This window comes from Culex pipiens, chromosome 2, assembly GCF_016801865.2.
Source record: "Culex pipiens pallens isolate TS chromosome 2, TS_CPP_V2, whole genome shotgun sequence".
NCBI classification, from domain to species: domain Eukaryota; kingdom Metazoa; phylum Arthropoda; class Insecta; order Diptera; family Culicidae; genus Culex; species Culex pipiens.
Genome location: NC_068938.1, coordinates 42,494,113 through 42,511,922, shown reverse-complemented (window position 1 = coordinate 42,511,922; position 17,810 = coordinate 42,494,113). Strand labels below are relative to the sequence as shown.

General features: G+C 42.6%; 1 protein-coding gene across 2 annotated transcripts in view; it reads left to right on the top strand.

Annotated features, from left to right (window-relative positions):
• LOC120420899 (T-box protein H15-like) overlaps positions 1 to 17,165 on the top strand; it is a 49,134-nt gene extending 31,969 nt beyond the window's left edge. The window contains exons 5-7 of one of the 2 annotated variants that reach the window (XM_039584020.2): positions 4,016 to 4,260; positions 4,376 to 4,387; positions 16,495 to 17,165. In XM_039584020.2, the coding sequence (XP_039439954.1) occupies positions 4,016 to 4,260; positions 4,376 to 4,387; positions 16,495 to 17,062 (825 nt within the window). In that variant the 3' untranslated portion in view covers positions 17,063 to 17,165. The remainder of the gene's footprint in view (positions 1 to 4,015; positions 4,261 to 4,375; positions 4,388 to 16,494) is intronic. The other variant, XM_039584021.2, reaches the window with a different exon arrangement.
• Positions 17,166 to 17,810: the final 645 nt, after the last annotated feature.

Below are 17,810 nucleotides of genomic sequence, written 5' to 3'. Positions count from 1 at the left end.
CGGCTAAATAGGGGGCGCCTGGGCTGACATTGGCGCGACGCGCCAGTTTTCATCTGTCTTTTGTTTTGACAGATGACAAGTGCATCGTGACATGTTTCATTAATCTTTGAGTCGCGTACGCGACTCTCTCTCTCACCGTCTCTGCTTCGACCCAGACGCGGAACTTTGAGAAATTATGAAGTGCGATGATCGTTTCGTGTTATGAAGGTCATAAAAACAAACAATATTTTAATGATGGCACCGTTTGAGGCCTTCCTTCTGGCCCTTGAGAAGGGGTTAATTTCCATAATTTCACCATAACCGTATTTTTTCCACCCGGGGCCCAGCAGTCTAGAACGCCTACGAACGGCCACGTGCTGGTACAAAATCGATAGCGCAAACACACGGTTCTCTAACGAAAACATCGCGCACCCCGGAGTATAATTAGCTTTCATAAAGACAATAATTTATACTTCATTTACGGAAATTCGGCCTTTCGTGGGCCCCACTCTTGAAAAGGGCGCCATTTTTGGTGTGAATGGTTCTAGCGAGCCCATAACTTGTCGGCTTTATGGAGCTTTTCTCCCGCACACACACTCTTTCTTTTTTGACAGCTCACACCGAGGGGCGAACCGATTTGCATAAGGAAATAATCCTTGTTTTATAACGCTTTCGGCGCGTTTTCCGTTTTCCTCCCCAAAAACGCCGTTTGCTAGTTATCTTTAGTGCCATTTCCATTCGTATTAATTAGGAGGCAACGATTTGGAGAACCTCGTGCTCCAGTTTCAAAATACGACCATTTTCACGAGTTAACACATTTGCTGGCAACTCGGCGCTTACGCGCCGCTACTCCACAACTGTCAACATGGCGGCTAATTAACCAAGCCGCGATTGCGACGATTCCGAAACCGGTTTTCAATTAATCAACCGGTTGGTCACAATCAATCTCGCGCGACCGAAGGTCGCCCCACATCAACACGGTTCGTCAACGCGACAGCAGTGATGCCAGCGCGCGAAGCGCTGCCTGCGTACTTTCGCAAATTTCAAAGTAACGACACAAAAAAAAAGTTTCATTCTTCCGAGGTCATCGCGGCGCAAATTATAATTCCTTGGCAGCTGCTGCAGGTTCCGTAATTTGTAGTTTGGAGCCGACGCAAGCCGCTTGCGCGCTCTCTCCTCGGTTAATTTTCGCAATTTGTTGTCATATATTTTTTTGTTTTCGGTGCATAAACTGCACTCTGCACAGGGCTTCGAGAGGGGGGAGAATTATGATAATTAAATTATGACAGCTACTTGGTTCCGAAGCCCGGCTGATCGGAATTAAGCGGTTTGAGCGTGTTGGGACATGGGCGTGCGGTTTTTGTAGGGGTTGTTGAAGTTTGTTTTGATTAGACCCGCGGTGAGAAATGACGTTGACTACTAAATGATGTCAATTTCTTTGCACTTTGAAGCACATTCAACGCAAATAAAAACTAATCTGGCAACAATGCCAAGCGTTCGGAAGAATGAAAACGAAACACTCAATTAAGAAATTGATAGTGTAAGGCTTTCTAGTCAGAAATTTACCAACACATTCAAAGTATGTTTACCTGGCAGCTGGACGTTTGTTTGCATCAGATTTCCTATCTCTTTCTAGCAAACGTTTTTTGTCAGGCGACTACTAGCTGGTTTTTTAGACTGGCCGCCCGATATGTCAGCCAACCTTCTTCGCAGGGCTGTGACAGCTCGAGCTCGATCATTTTTTTGCATCAGGACGCTGTGACAAGAAGTTCGTCATTTTTGGTTTAAATCATATTTTTTCCTATGGGCCTAAAAAGCCTTATGCATTTGGACGAATGTTTTCATAATAAGCTGTGAATCACCCCTCGGTGATCGATTATGACATTTCTCCAGCACGCAGCGCCATTTCTCTTATTTGCTCGAGTGACGCTCCCCTCGGCTCACGCAACAAAAGAAACAAATAATGTTTATTATTTATTAATGTTTAGCGTGTATGCCACTCCAGCTCCGCCAGAGCGGATAGGATTTCCTGTCTTAACTCATGTTCCGTGCTGAAATACCCCCTCCCAGGGAAAAAAGGGCGGAGAACCTGACACAGAGCTCATCCGTACAAATAACGATTTGATGAAACTGATATCGATTCATAAGTGGCTAGGCCAAAGCCAATATCAATAATGGAGTCGTACACAGCAACACACCCCTCGGGGCCACACCAGCCAGATTAAAAACGAATCATAACCTCAACCGAACAAATGGAGGGAATTTAGCACGCTAATCTGAAACAATCTTTCTCCCTCGGGGAGATGTCATCCGTTTGTTTGTGTGAATTTATTTCCACCTCGTCGACGTCGTTGTGTACATTACACACAGCTTCTTCCATTTTTTGCCCGACGTTCTCCGGTCGGAAATATTATTAGCATTGTGTTTGCACTTTTTACCCAAACGACAGCTCGGCAAACACCCCCTCGCGCACACCCCTTGAAGGGAAGACAAACTTTGTACATAACCTCAATTGGTCCAGCGAACCCTCGGTAAACAATAGACGCAGCAGCAGCAGCTTGTACAGCCATGTTGGCACCCCTGCCGTTTTTGTTTGTTGTTTGTTTGAGGTTAAAGTGTACATGTGTACACATTTATATCGCCCCAAGAAACGGTCCACCCTCGCTTTTTAGGTTAGGAAAAAGTGAAGAGGGTTCCATCCTCCAGGATGATCTTCCCGACCCAACGCGGTGCTTGCTCGCTCGCAGCACGGAGTATAATTTATGGACGGCATTTTTATTGAGACATTCCGGATAATTAGTATGAGGGCGGACCCTCGTCGCCCTAGTGTCAAAGCGGTTCCCAACCTCGGTGGTGTGGCGCAGGAGGAACATATAAATTAATGTAATTTATACCGGTATCACGCTTCTCCCTTTGACCCGACACTCCCGGTCCCCGGTAGAATCTAGAACACGGCTCCTAATTGAAACGCTTGGCTGAATCTGGAGCGGCAGCAGCAGTGTTGCCAGACCGAAGAATCAATCAAACGTCGGGCCCGGGTCACTCCGGACGGCCTCGATAACAGATAGTTTTCAGTCACATTTTAACACATCGTCGTCTGGTGCATCCATCCACGTGGTTTACCTCCTTCGGGGGGTATTACGGTCCAGTGGTCATCCTGCTGGGCATTCCGGTCAAGAGCGTTGTAAACCGCAAAAACCCGTGCGCGCCCGCTCCCCCACAGTCTGAAAAATAGCCCCGGGAAACGGGATCAATTTGTCACGAGAGCATCCCTGGCCACACCGCACACCAACAACTCGGCACGGTAGTTAAGTTTCGAGCATCCTTCCCGACGACGACACCGCCATCAACAGCGTATTTTATGCTTCGTACCTAATTTATCAAACTAACACCTCGCCAACACATCCAAAGCGCTGTCCCGACACTGAGAGCCATTTTTATGCTAAACACGCTTGCTCCAGCAGACATACACAAACATCCCCCGGAACTCGCCCCCCACTCGGGTCGGTCTACCATGGTATTGGTACAAGACATGCGCGCTCCAACGATGTTCTAATCTTCCGGCACCAACACCTTCGCACAGACTCCGACGACCCCCCTTTTGGTTTCCATGACAACGTCCAGGACACCAACACCAGCGCGCACACACAGGTTCCGACGGCCAAGGATTATCTCCGTACCGTTTGTGTAGGACAAATCGATTCTCCCTCGCCTTTCGTTAAAGCTTTTCACAGCTCATCTCCGACGACGACGACACGGTCTAATCCGGTGCGGGCGAAGACATTGTCAGCATATAGAACGGTTCATTTTGCCGCGTCTTTAATTGGCCCAGATTCTGCGGGGATGAAACTATTGTCGGGAGCTAATTTGCTACAGTTTACGACTCTGGGGTAACATATTATTTCCGGATTAAATTATCCACAAACTCGCGGTTTGAATTTTAATTGCCACATTATAGTTTTGATTTGCGCGTGACATACGCACACGAGAGTTCGCCAGATGTCACTAATGGTTCCCAATTTCTCGTTCGTTCCAGATTGTCCTCAACTCGATGCACCGCTACCAGCCGCGCATCCACCTGGTGCGGCTCGTGCCCGGCCAGAACATCCCCACCACGCCAAAGGAGCTGCAGGAGGTCGACCACAAGACGTACGTCTTCCCGGAGACGATCTTTACCGCCGTCACGGCGTACCAGAACCAGCTCATCACCAAGCTCAAGATCGACTCGAACCCGTTCGCCAAAGGCTTCCGGGACTCGTCCCGGCTAACCGACTTCGATAGGTGAGTTGCAACTTTAATTCTCGAAAAAAAAAAATCCTTCCGAGCGGCAGCAAGTGCAAAATTCCACCTCAATTTTGTTTCAAAACTGACGATGCACCCTTTCTGTATCTTTCAGTTTCCCGGGCATGTAAGTATCCGGAACATTCACGTAACTATAAAAACAAACCTAAAACGACACTAACTCCACAAACAACGCTTCGCTCTAACGCTAACGCTTGCAATGACGCTTTTGACAGTTGTGCCGTCGGCGGCTCGCCGAGGGGCTAGACACTGCTCGCGCAATCCAAATGCAATCAATAACGCTAATTTTGCTCGTAAATCTTGTTACCTGGCAGCATTGGGCCGGGATGCATTACGCGGGGGGCGGGGAAATGCTTTATGGCTAAATAATTGTTTTCGGCGTTAGTTTTTCGCCATTAATCAAGGCGCATCGCGGCCAAGAATCGCCGATCGGAAAGAGTCTGTGTGTGGATGAAGATGACGACTGTTAATATCGCGTTATATTTATGATTATTACGACGCTCGCGCGGAAGTGGCCGGGCCGCGTCGGCATTCCGGGGCCGGGCGTAATTACAGGGAACACGCGGTGTGTTCCCTTCTCCCGGGCCACTTTGTGATGGTGTCGGGAATATTGATGTTTGCCTCCGGGGGAAAACTTCGACCCAGCGACTCTCGACAAAGAGCCGCCGCGCCGTGAGATGGGCCTGTCAGCGCCCAGAGGGGAACGTCATCGTCAAGGATGGCGACGATGCCGCCGGAAGGCGAGACATAGAGCAGGAATTGAGATGCGACACGGCTTTCTGGGTTGTGGTTGCATTTGTAGCTGATGTTATGAAAAACATAAACAAATCGCTGTCAAAGTGACAGCAGTGTTGCCAACATTCGGATCCGAGGGGCTCGCCACTCTAAATTTTGTTTCGACCATTCATCTATGCGAAAAACCGGATCGATCGCCGAAGCCTTTTACGACATCCTTTTTTATCGGTGCGCGCGCGTCATCATCGGGACATCAACCTTCTCTCCAGTCTCTAGCGAGGGGGCGTTTAGCGTGCCCAAAACCCCACTAAAATCTTGTTTTACGGCCGCCCTCGGGGTTTGCAAATTCGGCCGAAAATTCGACAAGGGCGTGACACTTCAAGATTTGACAGCTCGGCGGCGCTGGCGGCGGCCGAGAAATTGACAATAAGGCTACCGCACACTGCTTTTTTAACGGCCTCGACGAGGGGTTCATAAAATCGGCAATGTATACGACCTAGGAGCGTAATTTACACGTGTTTTTAGTACTCAACGCAAAAGGGCGGCCTTTTATCGCCGTTGACCACGGAGAGATAAAACGAGATGCCCAGTAATTACCAAGTTTCTCCGCCACGTTTTCATTGTTGTTTTTTTTCGTTGTTTTTGTTCTCTCGCGCTCTCCTTTTGACGCTCGTTTCTTTGTTCCCACTTTTGAAATGTTTTCTTTTCATGTTTTCTTCTTTGCGGTGGCTTATCGCGCGGCTTCTTTATTGATTGTTGTTGAAATGATCGCGTTTGGATTGTTTTCTTTTCATTTAGAGATGGAAGTTAGCTCGTTTTTTGCTGCTGCTATACCCATGTGTGAGTTTCTCAGTTAGACAAGCCGTCGGCGGCGGTTTGAAGAAACAAAACAAAAAAGTGGGAGGTGCAGAAATCATCGCGTTTTATGAAAGGTGAGCCGCCGAGGGGTGTGCGGATGGAGTCGTTAGCTGGGTGATTTTGCTAATGAATGTGGAATTCATTAGTTGTTTTCGCCGGTTGTGATGAATGCGGCTTGAAAAAGTCTCAATTTACGCAGAAAGTTGATGCGTAGTGCCCCTCGGTCACCAAGGTGACCTGTCAAACTGACATTTTGCACTGTCACTGACAGTGGCGCCGAGCGGTACGCCAATACCCCGTTAAAGGTCAAATTTTCTCGAAATCTCTTTGAAGTTTGCCGCCGCCGCACCGTTTGACGGGTCAATTTTCCCATAGATTCCGCACGGTTGACACCTCCCAGCCTTCCGGGCGTCTAATAACCACGTGGACGTCTAATTTTGCGTTTCAAGTGACCGCCGCGTAGCGGCGGAGCAATTACAGACTGGCCGATGTCTCCACACCTGTCCCATTAGGCTGTCAAAGGTTGGTCAGAGATTTCCGTGGCCCGTCACTTCGCAAAGGTGTGAAAAACAACCTTCTTTAAAGTCTCGTCCAGCGTTGCAGTAGCCCCGAAGTGTGCAACGGAGAACCGCTAAGCATAATTAACGCATAATTTGAATAAATTGTGAACATAAAAAAGTGGTTCGCCGGGCCCTCTATCGACGATACCTGGAAGGGCTATAATGTTCCGGAGCAGGAGCATAAAACACTCCTTTTCAATGTTCGCCCCGGAGAACACGCATTAGAAGTCAGAATGGCAGGAGAGGAAGGGTGGTGCGAAAATGGTCATGTAAAATGCACTCGGAAAGCATGTTTTCTCCTTCCAGTGTAAGGAGTTCCTGCAGGAACCGGGACGACGTTCGGGGTCCGGTTTATCAGTCGAGTGCAGCATAATTTTTAATTTGAAATTATTACGATCAAATTATGTAAAACATAGTGGGCTCAAAATAGTGTGTGTGTGTGTGTGTGTGTGTGTGTGTGTGTGTGTGTGTGTGTGTGTGTGTGTGTGTGTGTGTGTGTGTGTGTGTGTGTGTGTGTGTGTGTGTGTGTGTGTGTGTGTGTGTGTGTGTGTGTGTGTGAGACCGGTCCACCAGGACACTCGATCGGACCAGGCGGGGTGTGAGGAACATGGTCATCGGTCGTTGTCGTTGAGGGGACGACATTAGAGAGTGTGATGTAATGGGGGCTCGTACTCTGAGCTGAGCGGGTAATGAAACAGAGTGCGATAATGGATATGGGATCAGGGATGAAGTTTGGGAGGCGTTAGAAATGTTATTGTTGGAACTTTATTCTTTAAATCTTAATTCAAAACAGATTTATTTTCAGATGATATAACACATTTTTTTAATTTAAAATTAGGAAAAGCATGCTTTGAACAGAATGAGCGAAAATCTTCAAATGATTAAATTTAAAAAAAGAAATCTAGCAAAATACTTTAAATATTATAAAAAGAACGAAATACTTAACCTGCTGTAAAATTGGATATTTTTCAAAAGTAATTTGGAAATTTTGAATTTTCCTGCAATATTTTTTTTGCATGGATTCTATTTCAATTAAAATGTGTATTATCTTAACATTTACTTCTTTTTTAAATTTGCTCTCATTTTTTTAAGATTTTTCAATATTTTGTGAGTAACTCTCGATTTTTTAAGGCTCGGAAACATTCCTTTCGGATTTTTTTAAATTATCTACTTTCAAATATTCACTCTCAATTCTATTGCTTTTTTAAGACAATTTAATTTTTTGAGTAACACTCCATTTTCCTAAGTGCTAGGAAAAATTTCATTTCGGATAGTCAAATCACAAAAAGTAATGTCAACAAAAATAACTTTTTTTACTTTTTTGAATCAATGTATTGAAATAAGTCTCTAAAAATGTTCTAATGTGATTGAGGAATTTGTTATTCAAAATGGCAGCCGGATTGGCGGTAATAAAATATAAAAAAATTATAGTGAAACAGGCAATCAACCACTCAAGTTTGACAAATTTCTGATCGCTGATTGCAAAATTGAAAATAAAAATATGATTGTTCATGATACAATGAGACCATTCAAGGCAAGAATCTTTTATTATTAAAAAAAAACTGGTGAAATCGATTGTAGACTATTGAGACCACATTGTACAACATTATTTTAATTGTTTTTTTTATAAAATAAGCCAACAGTCGGAAAACACACAAAATTGTATAAGAAAAACATAAATAAATTAAAATTTAACAAATTTTTGACATTACCATAACTTTTAAATTGCATAAAGGATTTTGCGTCGAAATTTTGAAAGTTTTTTTTAATTACTAAATAAACTTTTAACATTGATTTAAACTGTTCAGATTTCTTTTTCAGACATTTATTTATGAATAATTATACAAATTAGGCCTTTAACATACATTTAATTTTATTTAATTTCGGAAACAAAGATTAAAGCATAGCTTCGGAAACATTTTTTTTAATATTATTTGTTCCCTTTTAATTTTGACAAATTTGTCAATGAAGCTAAAAATGTATTAAGCGTTTTGTGATAGTTTTTGCATATTTTTTTTTGAAAATCTGGCTTGAAATAAAAAAAAAACTTTAATTTTTAAAATGAAAGTGTTTTTTCAATTAAATGATTTTATAACTAATATTTTTTTGTTTTTGTTTAAAACGTCGAATTTTGTGAGTTTTTTTTAATATGGTAAAATGTTTACTGTTCCTTTAAAGTTGATATTTTCCGAAATCCAGACGTGAACAAAACATCTTGAAAACTGCCACCGAATTGGAATACGTTTTTTTGTTTTTGTTTAAAACGTCAAATTTATTGAGTTTTTTTTAAATATTGTTTAATGTTTACTGTTCTTTTATTTTTGAATCCTGGAAAAAAACTCATAAACGGGAGAAAGCATCAACATTTTTTTTAATCAGAATAATCTTTTTTTTTACCAAATGCTAGATGCCACCGAATTGGAATATTTATCAGTTTAAAATGTTTGTTTCAATTGAGTGGTAGCCTTTTTTTTAATGTTTTCAATTTTAGTAAATCTCTTATTTCAAAACTATAAATAAGACCTGACAAAACCGAGTGAATTTAAAATTATATATTTTGATAAAAGTGTACTTTTCAGGATTTTTAAATTTAAAGATTTTTCAAAATGTTGTGTTTCATTTCTGAAATTAAAAAAAACTGCAAAATGGTTTACATTGTTGTATCAACATAACTTTTTTATCACATTTTTGTTAACTTTTGTGAACGAGAAAATTTAATATAATATAAAATTCAAATTAACAAAATGACAATGTTGCCACGTGGTTTCTGAATTTCCCCTTAAATTGCTATTTTTTTTTGGTAAATTTTCAAGATCTAGAATATTTTGATATATTTATGAATTAGGAAAGCAACATACATGTTAAATTTGATAATACACAGAAAAAAAAAGTTGAATTTCAGAAGGTTGAAAAGTTTGTTGGTTGAATATTACCTCTTTTTTGAGTTTTGAACCTGATAAAAATTCACCAAAATCTGATGAAAATTCACCAGTTTCTGATGCAGTATTTACACTTTTTTTTACACAAAATCTGTTATCATTCCCTGATTAATATTACCCTAATTTTTTCCTGTGTATATTTTTTTACCAAATGAATTGAACTTTGTCATAGAGCAGTTGAAAATTGTATTTTTTAAGCTTTAATTTTTTCAATTATAAAATGTTAGCTCAAACGAATAAATATATCAAAAATAACTGATTGAAATGAATGGAATGGAACCACTTTTATGAATATCATCATTCAATCAGTATTTTTTTTTATTTTGCTTTTTTCTTATTTGTTTTGAAAAATTATAGAAAATCGTGCAGTGCGAACTATTTTAACTTTTTATTTGGTTTAAGTTCAGAAGTTAAACTATTATTTTGATCTTTGTTTAGTGTAAATCGATTCATATTTTACTACATCAATTGGTGACTTTTCATGATTTATTTAGATAGAAATTTTCTGGTTTTCATTCTTAATAATTTTTTTTTTATTTTCTTATTTTAGCGAATATTTTAACATTTACCGAAGTCAGGAGACAAGAACATTGATTTTAATGTTTTTTTTAATTTCATTGGATTTTTTGAACTTTATGTATTTTTGAAACAGTTTTGCCAATTTTCGACACCTTCAACCCTGCTCCTCCCAATCGCTTCAAGTCACCCTCCAGAGTATGAGTTAATTTCATTATGACCGCCTCATCTTCCTCCTCCTCCCCCTCCACCAAGGGTACGGAGGAACACCATCATTTCGGGGGGTGGAGTGCCACGCTGCCACCCACCCTTTCTCCCTCCACCTTGCTTGCTACATTATCTTCCGCTGGCCGGCATTGCAACTCGCCGAGCACCTCCGAAAAAGTGTTGATTACAGAGCGGCATCCTTCACGTAAACTGTTTATTAACGCCGACGAAGCCCCCCAAACTAAATGACTGCTAAAAGTGGCCGTAATTGTCCGGGAGACCCGGGCCAAGGAATCGAGGCAAATTATTATGTTTCCGTGGCCGGTCGTGGTTCCTCCCGCGGGAGGAGAGGCCACTTTTCGGGAAGGTAATGATTGATAAAAATTTTGCAAACGTGGAGTTTGAAGCTTCTTCGCAGGACCTCGACCCTGGATAATTTATACGAAATTGATGAATTTTAATGCCTTTTTCGGCGGCGGTAGAACCGAAGATCGTGTATGAAGACGTATTACGCGGTTCCTGAAAGCGTTGCGTTTTTTTTTTCGGGGAGAGCGCGCGATAATTTATGATTTCGGACCAGACTGCGGGACGCGGAGTTCCCTGGAAGAACGTAGGGTAATTACAGCTCGGCGCGAAGCGATGTTGCCACATTTACGGTAGGTGAACTCCTGGAAGTTTGGGGGACTTTCTTGGTGCAATTGGGGTCTGGTTGGGGACACCCGGTGTAGAGACCCTGGCAGGGATCATTAATCATACTGTTTCGTCAATGTTTTCATGGACAGGAAAGGTTGATGTGACCATCGTCAAGTTGGACTGATTGCTGGGTCGGGTATTGTGATGAAAAGTGTCGATGGCGAAGATTGCTGAGGATATCTCAGGAATGTGGTAGGGAAAATGATTATGGTTCAATCAAGATTTGAGGTTATTTGGAATAAGATCGACTTTTACAAAGTTTGAGTCTTCTTCAAGACTATTTATTGAAACAATATCTAGGTTGTTCCCGTGAGCAACTCTTCGCCGAACCATCCCGGCTCAGCACTAATTGCAACCTCTATTAATGTGGCTTAATATCTTTTTAATAGTCGCGCCGATTCGCGCACGTCATCGCTGCCCTTCTCTCCAGAGCTGTCTGCAGAAAGTGGGCTGATCCTGCCCGCTCCCAGGCTTCATTCATCCGCGCAAAACCGGCAACTCATTCCGGCGATAGTCCGCCTCCTAGAATTTTTCGAGACTCAGTTTTCAATTTCACACGATCATAAATAAATTAAGACCCACGGCTCACGGCGAAAGAACCTGTGCCCGCAACAACAACAACAAAAAACGATGTCCCGAAACTGGGGCCCTCGCCGCAGCGTAGCATATCATCATCATCGTCGACGGTTTCTGGGTCGTCCAGGACGACTTGGCCTGCAACTCGCCGGTGCTGCTGCCGTGTTCATCGGGCCCGGTTGTTGAAGCGCGTTTTCATCAAAAGCCGCCACGCCGCCCTGTAATTTGCGCCGGTGCCGCGCGTGATGATATTAGCCAAAGGGTCCAGCCTCCTCGCCCGGCCCGGAGAGACGACTGCGACGGCCTCTTCTTCGAACTGGACCACGATAAACTGAGCGGTTTGAGAGTGAATGGAACGAGCAGAATGGAACGGGCTGGACCTGCAGAATCGGGGCACGGTGGGTTCAACAGCTCGAAATTATTGTTAAAAACGGTTTTGAAAGCAAATATTACAAAAAAGTCGCCAAGTCTCATACAAAATTTTCGCGGACGCTTCTTAATCAAGAAGAATCGACGTGAGCGTAAGAAGTTCTATTCTGTTTGATTTTAGTGGAAAACATTCACAATTAGTGCTTGAAAACGAATTTAAGAACACAACTGACAAAACAAGTCGCCAAGTCTCATACAAAATTTTTCGCGGACGCCTTTTTTTAGTAACGAGAAACGACGTGAGCACAAGGAGTTCTGTTCTGTTTGATTTGATTAGAACACAATCAAAATTAGTGCTTGAAAACGAATTTAAAGACATAAGTTACGAAACAAGTCGCCAAGTCCCATACAAAATGTTTCGCGGACGCCTCTTTTTTTCAATTTAAGATAAAGGATGTTAGCACAATGAGTTCTATTCTGTTTGATTTGAGTACAAAACATTTAAAATTGCTGCTAGAAATCGCATTTAAGGACAAAAGTTACGAAACAAGTCGCCAAGTCTCATACAAAATTATTCGCGAACGCTTCTTTTTTTTAATGAGAAGAACTGACGTGAGCACAAAGAGTGCTATTCTGTTTGATTTGAGTAGAAAACATTCTAAATTAGTGCTTAAAAATGCGTTTTAGGACAAAAGTTACGAAACAAGTCGCCAAGTCCCATATAAAAATCGACGCGAACGCTGCATTTTTGGAGTTAATCATTCTTCAAGCTTAATCTACTGGATTATGTTTATTTTTTTCGCCAGACTCCCAAAGTTTTCACACAATTCTACAAAAATCGATCCCACCGTGCCGCGAAGCGGGAAAAAGGGTGGAAATATCGATTTTTATTCCGCACCTTCCCCGTCTACCTGCCGTCAGAAGCCGGTCCGGGTCTCGCTGTGCCTCGTCCTGGGTGCAGCAGATCCTCCCGGAGTGCCGAAAGCCGGCTGTTGAAGGTCGCGACCAAAGTGGGGAGAGGTGCCTGCCCGGCTTCGCCGTCAGTGCCAACCAGTCTGCAAAGACAAAAGACGACCCCCAGAACGCGTCGTTCCGATGGTGTGGTTCGCTGATTAAAGGGCTGGACGAGAGGACGGTGCGATGATGATGATGATGATGACGGTGGAAGGCAGCGATTTCTTCACACCTCGTGTACAACAAATTAGTGGCTTTCTGCGCAGACACACACTTGCTGATGTTGCCGGCTGCAGGTGAAGAGATGAAGAAGGGGTTGAAGGGCCCTATCAACGGGCGATCGCGTGATTGCATCGCTGGGTTCTGGCGGAGGGTTTGGGTTTGCTGCGGTGTGACGGAAATGCAGCGGGATTGGATGATTGCGAGAGGGATATTTGAGAATTTGGAGTGTTCTGGTACGCAGATTTTGGTGGTCTGGAGGATCAACAGAACAAACTAAATCAAAATGTTGTGAAAGTCGAGTTTCTGGGACTTCTCTGAACAATTCCGATCAATTTTGGTACATTTCAAGCTTTAATAGAACTAAGATGTTGAAGGCCTGGTGGATCAACCACGTAGATATTGATGTTCTGGAGGATCAATCGAATAATCTCAATCAAAATGTTGTAAAAGTCGGATTTTTAGGACTTCTCTGAACATTTTTGATCAAATTTGTTTTTTTTTTCATACATTTCGATTGTAATGATAACATTTTTTGAAAATAATCAAAATTTTCACAAAACTACGTATCTTCAAAATTTCAGTTTTTTACAATATGGGTATCAAACGATCGGGATTTTTTCATACATTTGATAGTTATAACATATTTTTTGAAATTACTCAAAATTTCACAAAACTACGTATTTTTGAAAAACAATACTCAAAATTTCAGTTTTTAACAGCATGGGTATCAAATGATCGGGATTATTCCATACGTTTCGTATGTTATTACAACTTTATGAAAATACTAAAAAAATTCACAAAACTACGTATATTCGAAAATATATCAAAAATTTTAGTTTTTTACAGTATGGGTACTGAACGGTCGGGATTTTTTCATACATTTCGAATGTTATAACACAAATTTTGAAAATACTCAAAATTTCATAAAACTAGGTATTTTTGAAAACCAATACTCAAAATTTCAGTTTTTAACAACATGGATATCAAATGATCGGGATTATTCCATACATTTCGAATGTAATAACAACCTTTTTGAAATTACAAAAAAAACACCAAACTACGTATTTTAGAAAATATATCAAAAATTTAAGTTTTTTACAGTATGGGTATTGAAGGATCAGGATTTTTTCATACATTTCGAAAGTTATAACACAAATTTTTGAAAATGCTCAAAATTTGCATAAAATTACGTATTTTCGAAAAATACTCAAAATTTCAGTTTTTTATAATACTCAAAAATTTCACAAAACTACGTATTTTCGAAAAAATACTCAAAATTTTGAGTATTTAAAAAAAAAATTACATTCGAAATGTATGAAAAATTTCGATCATTAAATTCATATAATAATTTTGAACTCAAATTGTAAAAAACTGAAATTTTGAGTACCTTTATTTAAAAATACTTTGAGCTTTGAGAAAATTTTGAACATTTTCAAAAAAAATCACAGAACAACGCTCATCAACTGTTTTGGAGACTCAACTAAGTTGTATGAGAAATCTTGAGCAATTTGCTGAGTTGACAGAGCTATTCAAGTTCTAGATAGTCAATCGACCAATATGAGGAATCTCAATCAAAATTTTGTGCTGGTGAATCTTCATACGAGTTCTTTGAATAAAACTGATCCAACAATGGTAGTTTCATTGCATTTCAAACATAAAAAGAACTAAAATATTGAAGTCTTGGAGGATCAACCCAACGGTAGAAGATATCTGGAGCAAAAACTGTGTTGGTAGAGCTTGAAAGGTTTTCCCAGAATAACGCTGATCAGATTGTGAATGTTTTGGAGAACTTCGAACTTTGATAGAACCAAGATATTGAGGTTTTGGAGAAGCAACCAAGCCGTTTTACACCCAAAGGAAAAATATATCTCAAAATCTGCAACATTGGATTTGCTGCAGAAAATGTACCATTTTATAACATTTTTTGCAGCAAGCCCGTAGATCATTTTTGCCCGCGTGTAAACATTTCAGCGATCTGCAGTTCTCACCAACACATATAATGCTGGCCCGTCCCCGAGCAACACTCCAACGAGAAGCATATGTTGGTGCTCTTTCACCCAATTTTCATCAAGCGTCCATGGCGCGGTGGTAGCGTGTCGGATCAATAACCAAGAAGTTGGTGGTTCAATCCTCGTTCTGTTAAGGGTTTTTTTTTGTGAAATACAACCAAAAAGCCGTCGGTAATGTCGATAATTGTCGGTAACGGGCAAAAATGTCATACCCCTATATCTCAAAAAATGCATGAGGACAGATTTCATGCAGATTCTGATATACTTTCATGCCGCCATGCATCACAATCATGCGACTGCCAGTTGGGTGTAGAAATTTCGATCAAGTTTTTGACTTGGAAGACCTAAAAAAGTCTTCCCAGAACAATTCTGATTGTAAGAATGAAGTTCTGACGGATGAACTGAACATCTTGACGATATTTCTACCAAACTTAATACCTGCAACTTCAATCCCCCAAACCCGTCGATAGCTCAATACCTTCCGTGTCTCTTCGGCGCGGTAATTGACCGGTTAGCACGCTCTTCTTTGACACATTAGCTTGCGAGAGTTCGAAGAACCGCGCACATCTTCGCACCGTGTCGTCCCAAAGAGTACATATCTCCCAAAGTCTTCGTCGTCGCCGCCGTCGGGGATACTTATCACGTCTCATATCGCGGTCCAGCAGAGCTTGCGTGTGCGAGAGGAGCTTTTTCGTCCCGCTGCCTTCCTTCACGAACTTCACACCTAACCATATCATCATCATCATCATCACCATTTGGGCTGAAGATTTTTTTGCAGAGTTTTTTTTGCCGCGGCGGTTCTTCAATCACCGCGGCGCAGAAAAACGGTCCGCGCGGCCTTTCAGCGGCTATTAGAGAGAGAGAGAGCGAACGCTGGCACTGTGAATGCTAAATTGGACGATAATATGATAATTAAGTGCAAGTGTCGGACCTTGGAAACGGCAACGCCAAAAGTGCGCGCGGGACTTGCAACGAGCTTTTCCGAAGCGGTTGAGACTTCGGCGAATCGCTAAACACAGGGCAGGGTTTTGAAAAATGTAGCTGCAAGGGTCGAAATTTGCATGCGTGGACAGAACCGCAAGAGGGGGGTTCGGAGCGCGCGGGGAAATTGTCCACCCTTATTTGCGCGGCAAGATCAAAGGGATCGACGGAAAAGGGGCCGCCGACTTGGGCTGGGAAGTTGCGATTTTTGAGGGCAGTGTTGCCAAGAAATTTCTTTAAAAATGAAGTATCAATCTAGATCAAACCTCGTTGCTTATAAATCAACACGCCAACGCTTCGATTCCACCCCAATTAATGCACGCCCCTCGCCACTATCGGCAGCCATGTTGCCCGATCAATCATACGCTAGTCCATCAACGCCGTGGTACTGCTGCTCCGCCCTCGTAGCCAGTCAGCATGTCTGCGAGCGCGGCCAGCCAAGCTGAACTATTGCGTGAACAATTCCAACTCACCACGACTGCTTTTCCACGCTTCTGCACTCACTGCCATTACTCACGGTCTCATTATCATTTTATAATTACTCTCAACTGCTGTGAATCGTAAACTGACGAACGTTTTTCTTCTTCCTTCCAGGGATCCCATGGACGCACTGCTGCTGGAACAGCATCTCCGCTCACCCCTACGACTCTTCCCGGACCCGTTGATGGCTCAATTTGGCGGTGGCGGCCCAATGCCCGGCCAAGATCCGGACGGTGCCCAGGCGGCCCTGCTGGAGAAGGCCCGCCAGCACCTGCAGATGTGGGGCCGTGCCGCCCCGTACGGTGACCTGCTCATCCCCCAGATGTACGCCCAACGACCCAACATGGCCGCCGCCCTGAACCTGGGCCACCTCTGGCAGAGCCAGTGGCCCCAGCAGTTCCCACCGGGCTTCCTGCCGAACGCAGCCGCCGCCGCCGCAGTGGCCGCGGCCACCGCCCCTCCTCCACCCCCACCACGAACAACCCCCCCTCCACCCGGACCAGCCCAAACCATGACCAGTCCGGCCAGCTCGGCTGGCTCTCCCTCGCCGGACCTCCGCGCAAAGCACTTTTCCCGCTTCAGCCCGTACCAGATCCCGCAACAACACCACCACCAGCAGCAGCAACAGCCTGGACCGGCACCCCCTCACCAATCACCTTCCCCGAGAAGTCCCTCAAACTAAACTTCTCGCGCGCTGGCAACACTGCCGCCCTCAGAGGCTGATCATCAAATCACAGTATTATCAAAACGCAACTCTCGCAACATCACGAAGTTCACGAACAAACCCAGTGAAAAGCCTCGTGACAAAACAATAAACAAAAATCGTTTCATCCTGTAAATATTCATCTCTATTTATTGCTCGCCAAACTTGCGTCCTCAGATAAACAAAAAGTTTGAGCAGATAATTGTAATCGTTGCAATCTTAGAATCACCCTTTTCCTTCGTTTTCATCGTTTTAAGGCTTCATCTCATTTCCAAATTAAAAAAAAATGTAAAAATGTTAAAAGTGAGGAGGCTAGGATCTCGTTTCTGTTTCTGTGCTAGGGAATTAGTGTAGTGTTTCGAATCAAACAACTTTAACAAAAAATATCAAAAACAGTTTGAGCGTACTTAACAAAATCTACCAAGAAAATAAAAACAAAAAAGTAGACAGGTTCGACGTGTGTAAATAAAGTAAACAAAAACGCAAACTAAACAAATAAAAGCGAGTAGCAGGTAGTGCGCACTCGGTAGTCTGTAAGTAAGCCTAATATATATTCGAATGCCGCGAGGGAGGGAGGGGAGCGCGAATCGTGTAGCACAATGTTAAATTATATCTACATAAATACAATGTCTCGATAAGGGCGGATGAGAATATGGACACAAACACACACAAATTTGCAAAAAAAAAACGAACATAAATTAACGAACACACGCGGTTTGAAGGAAAT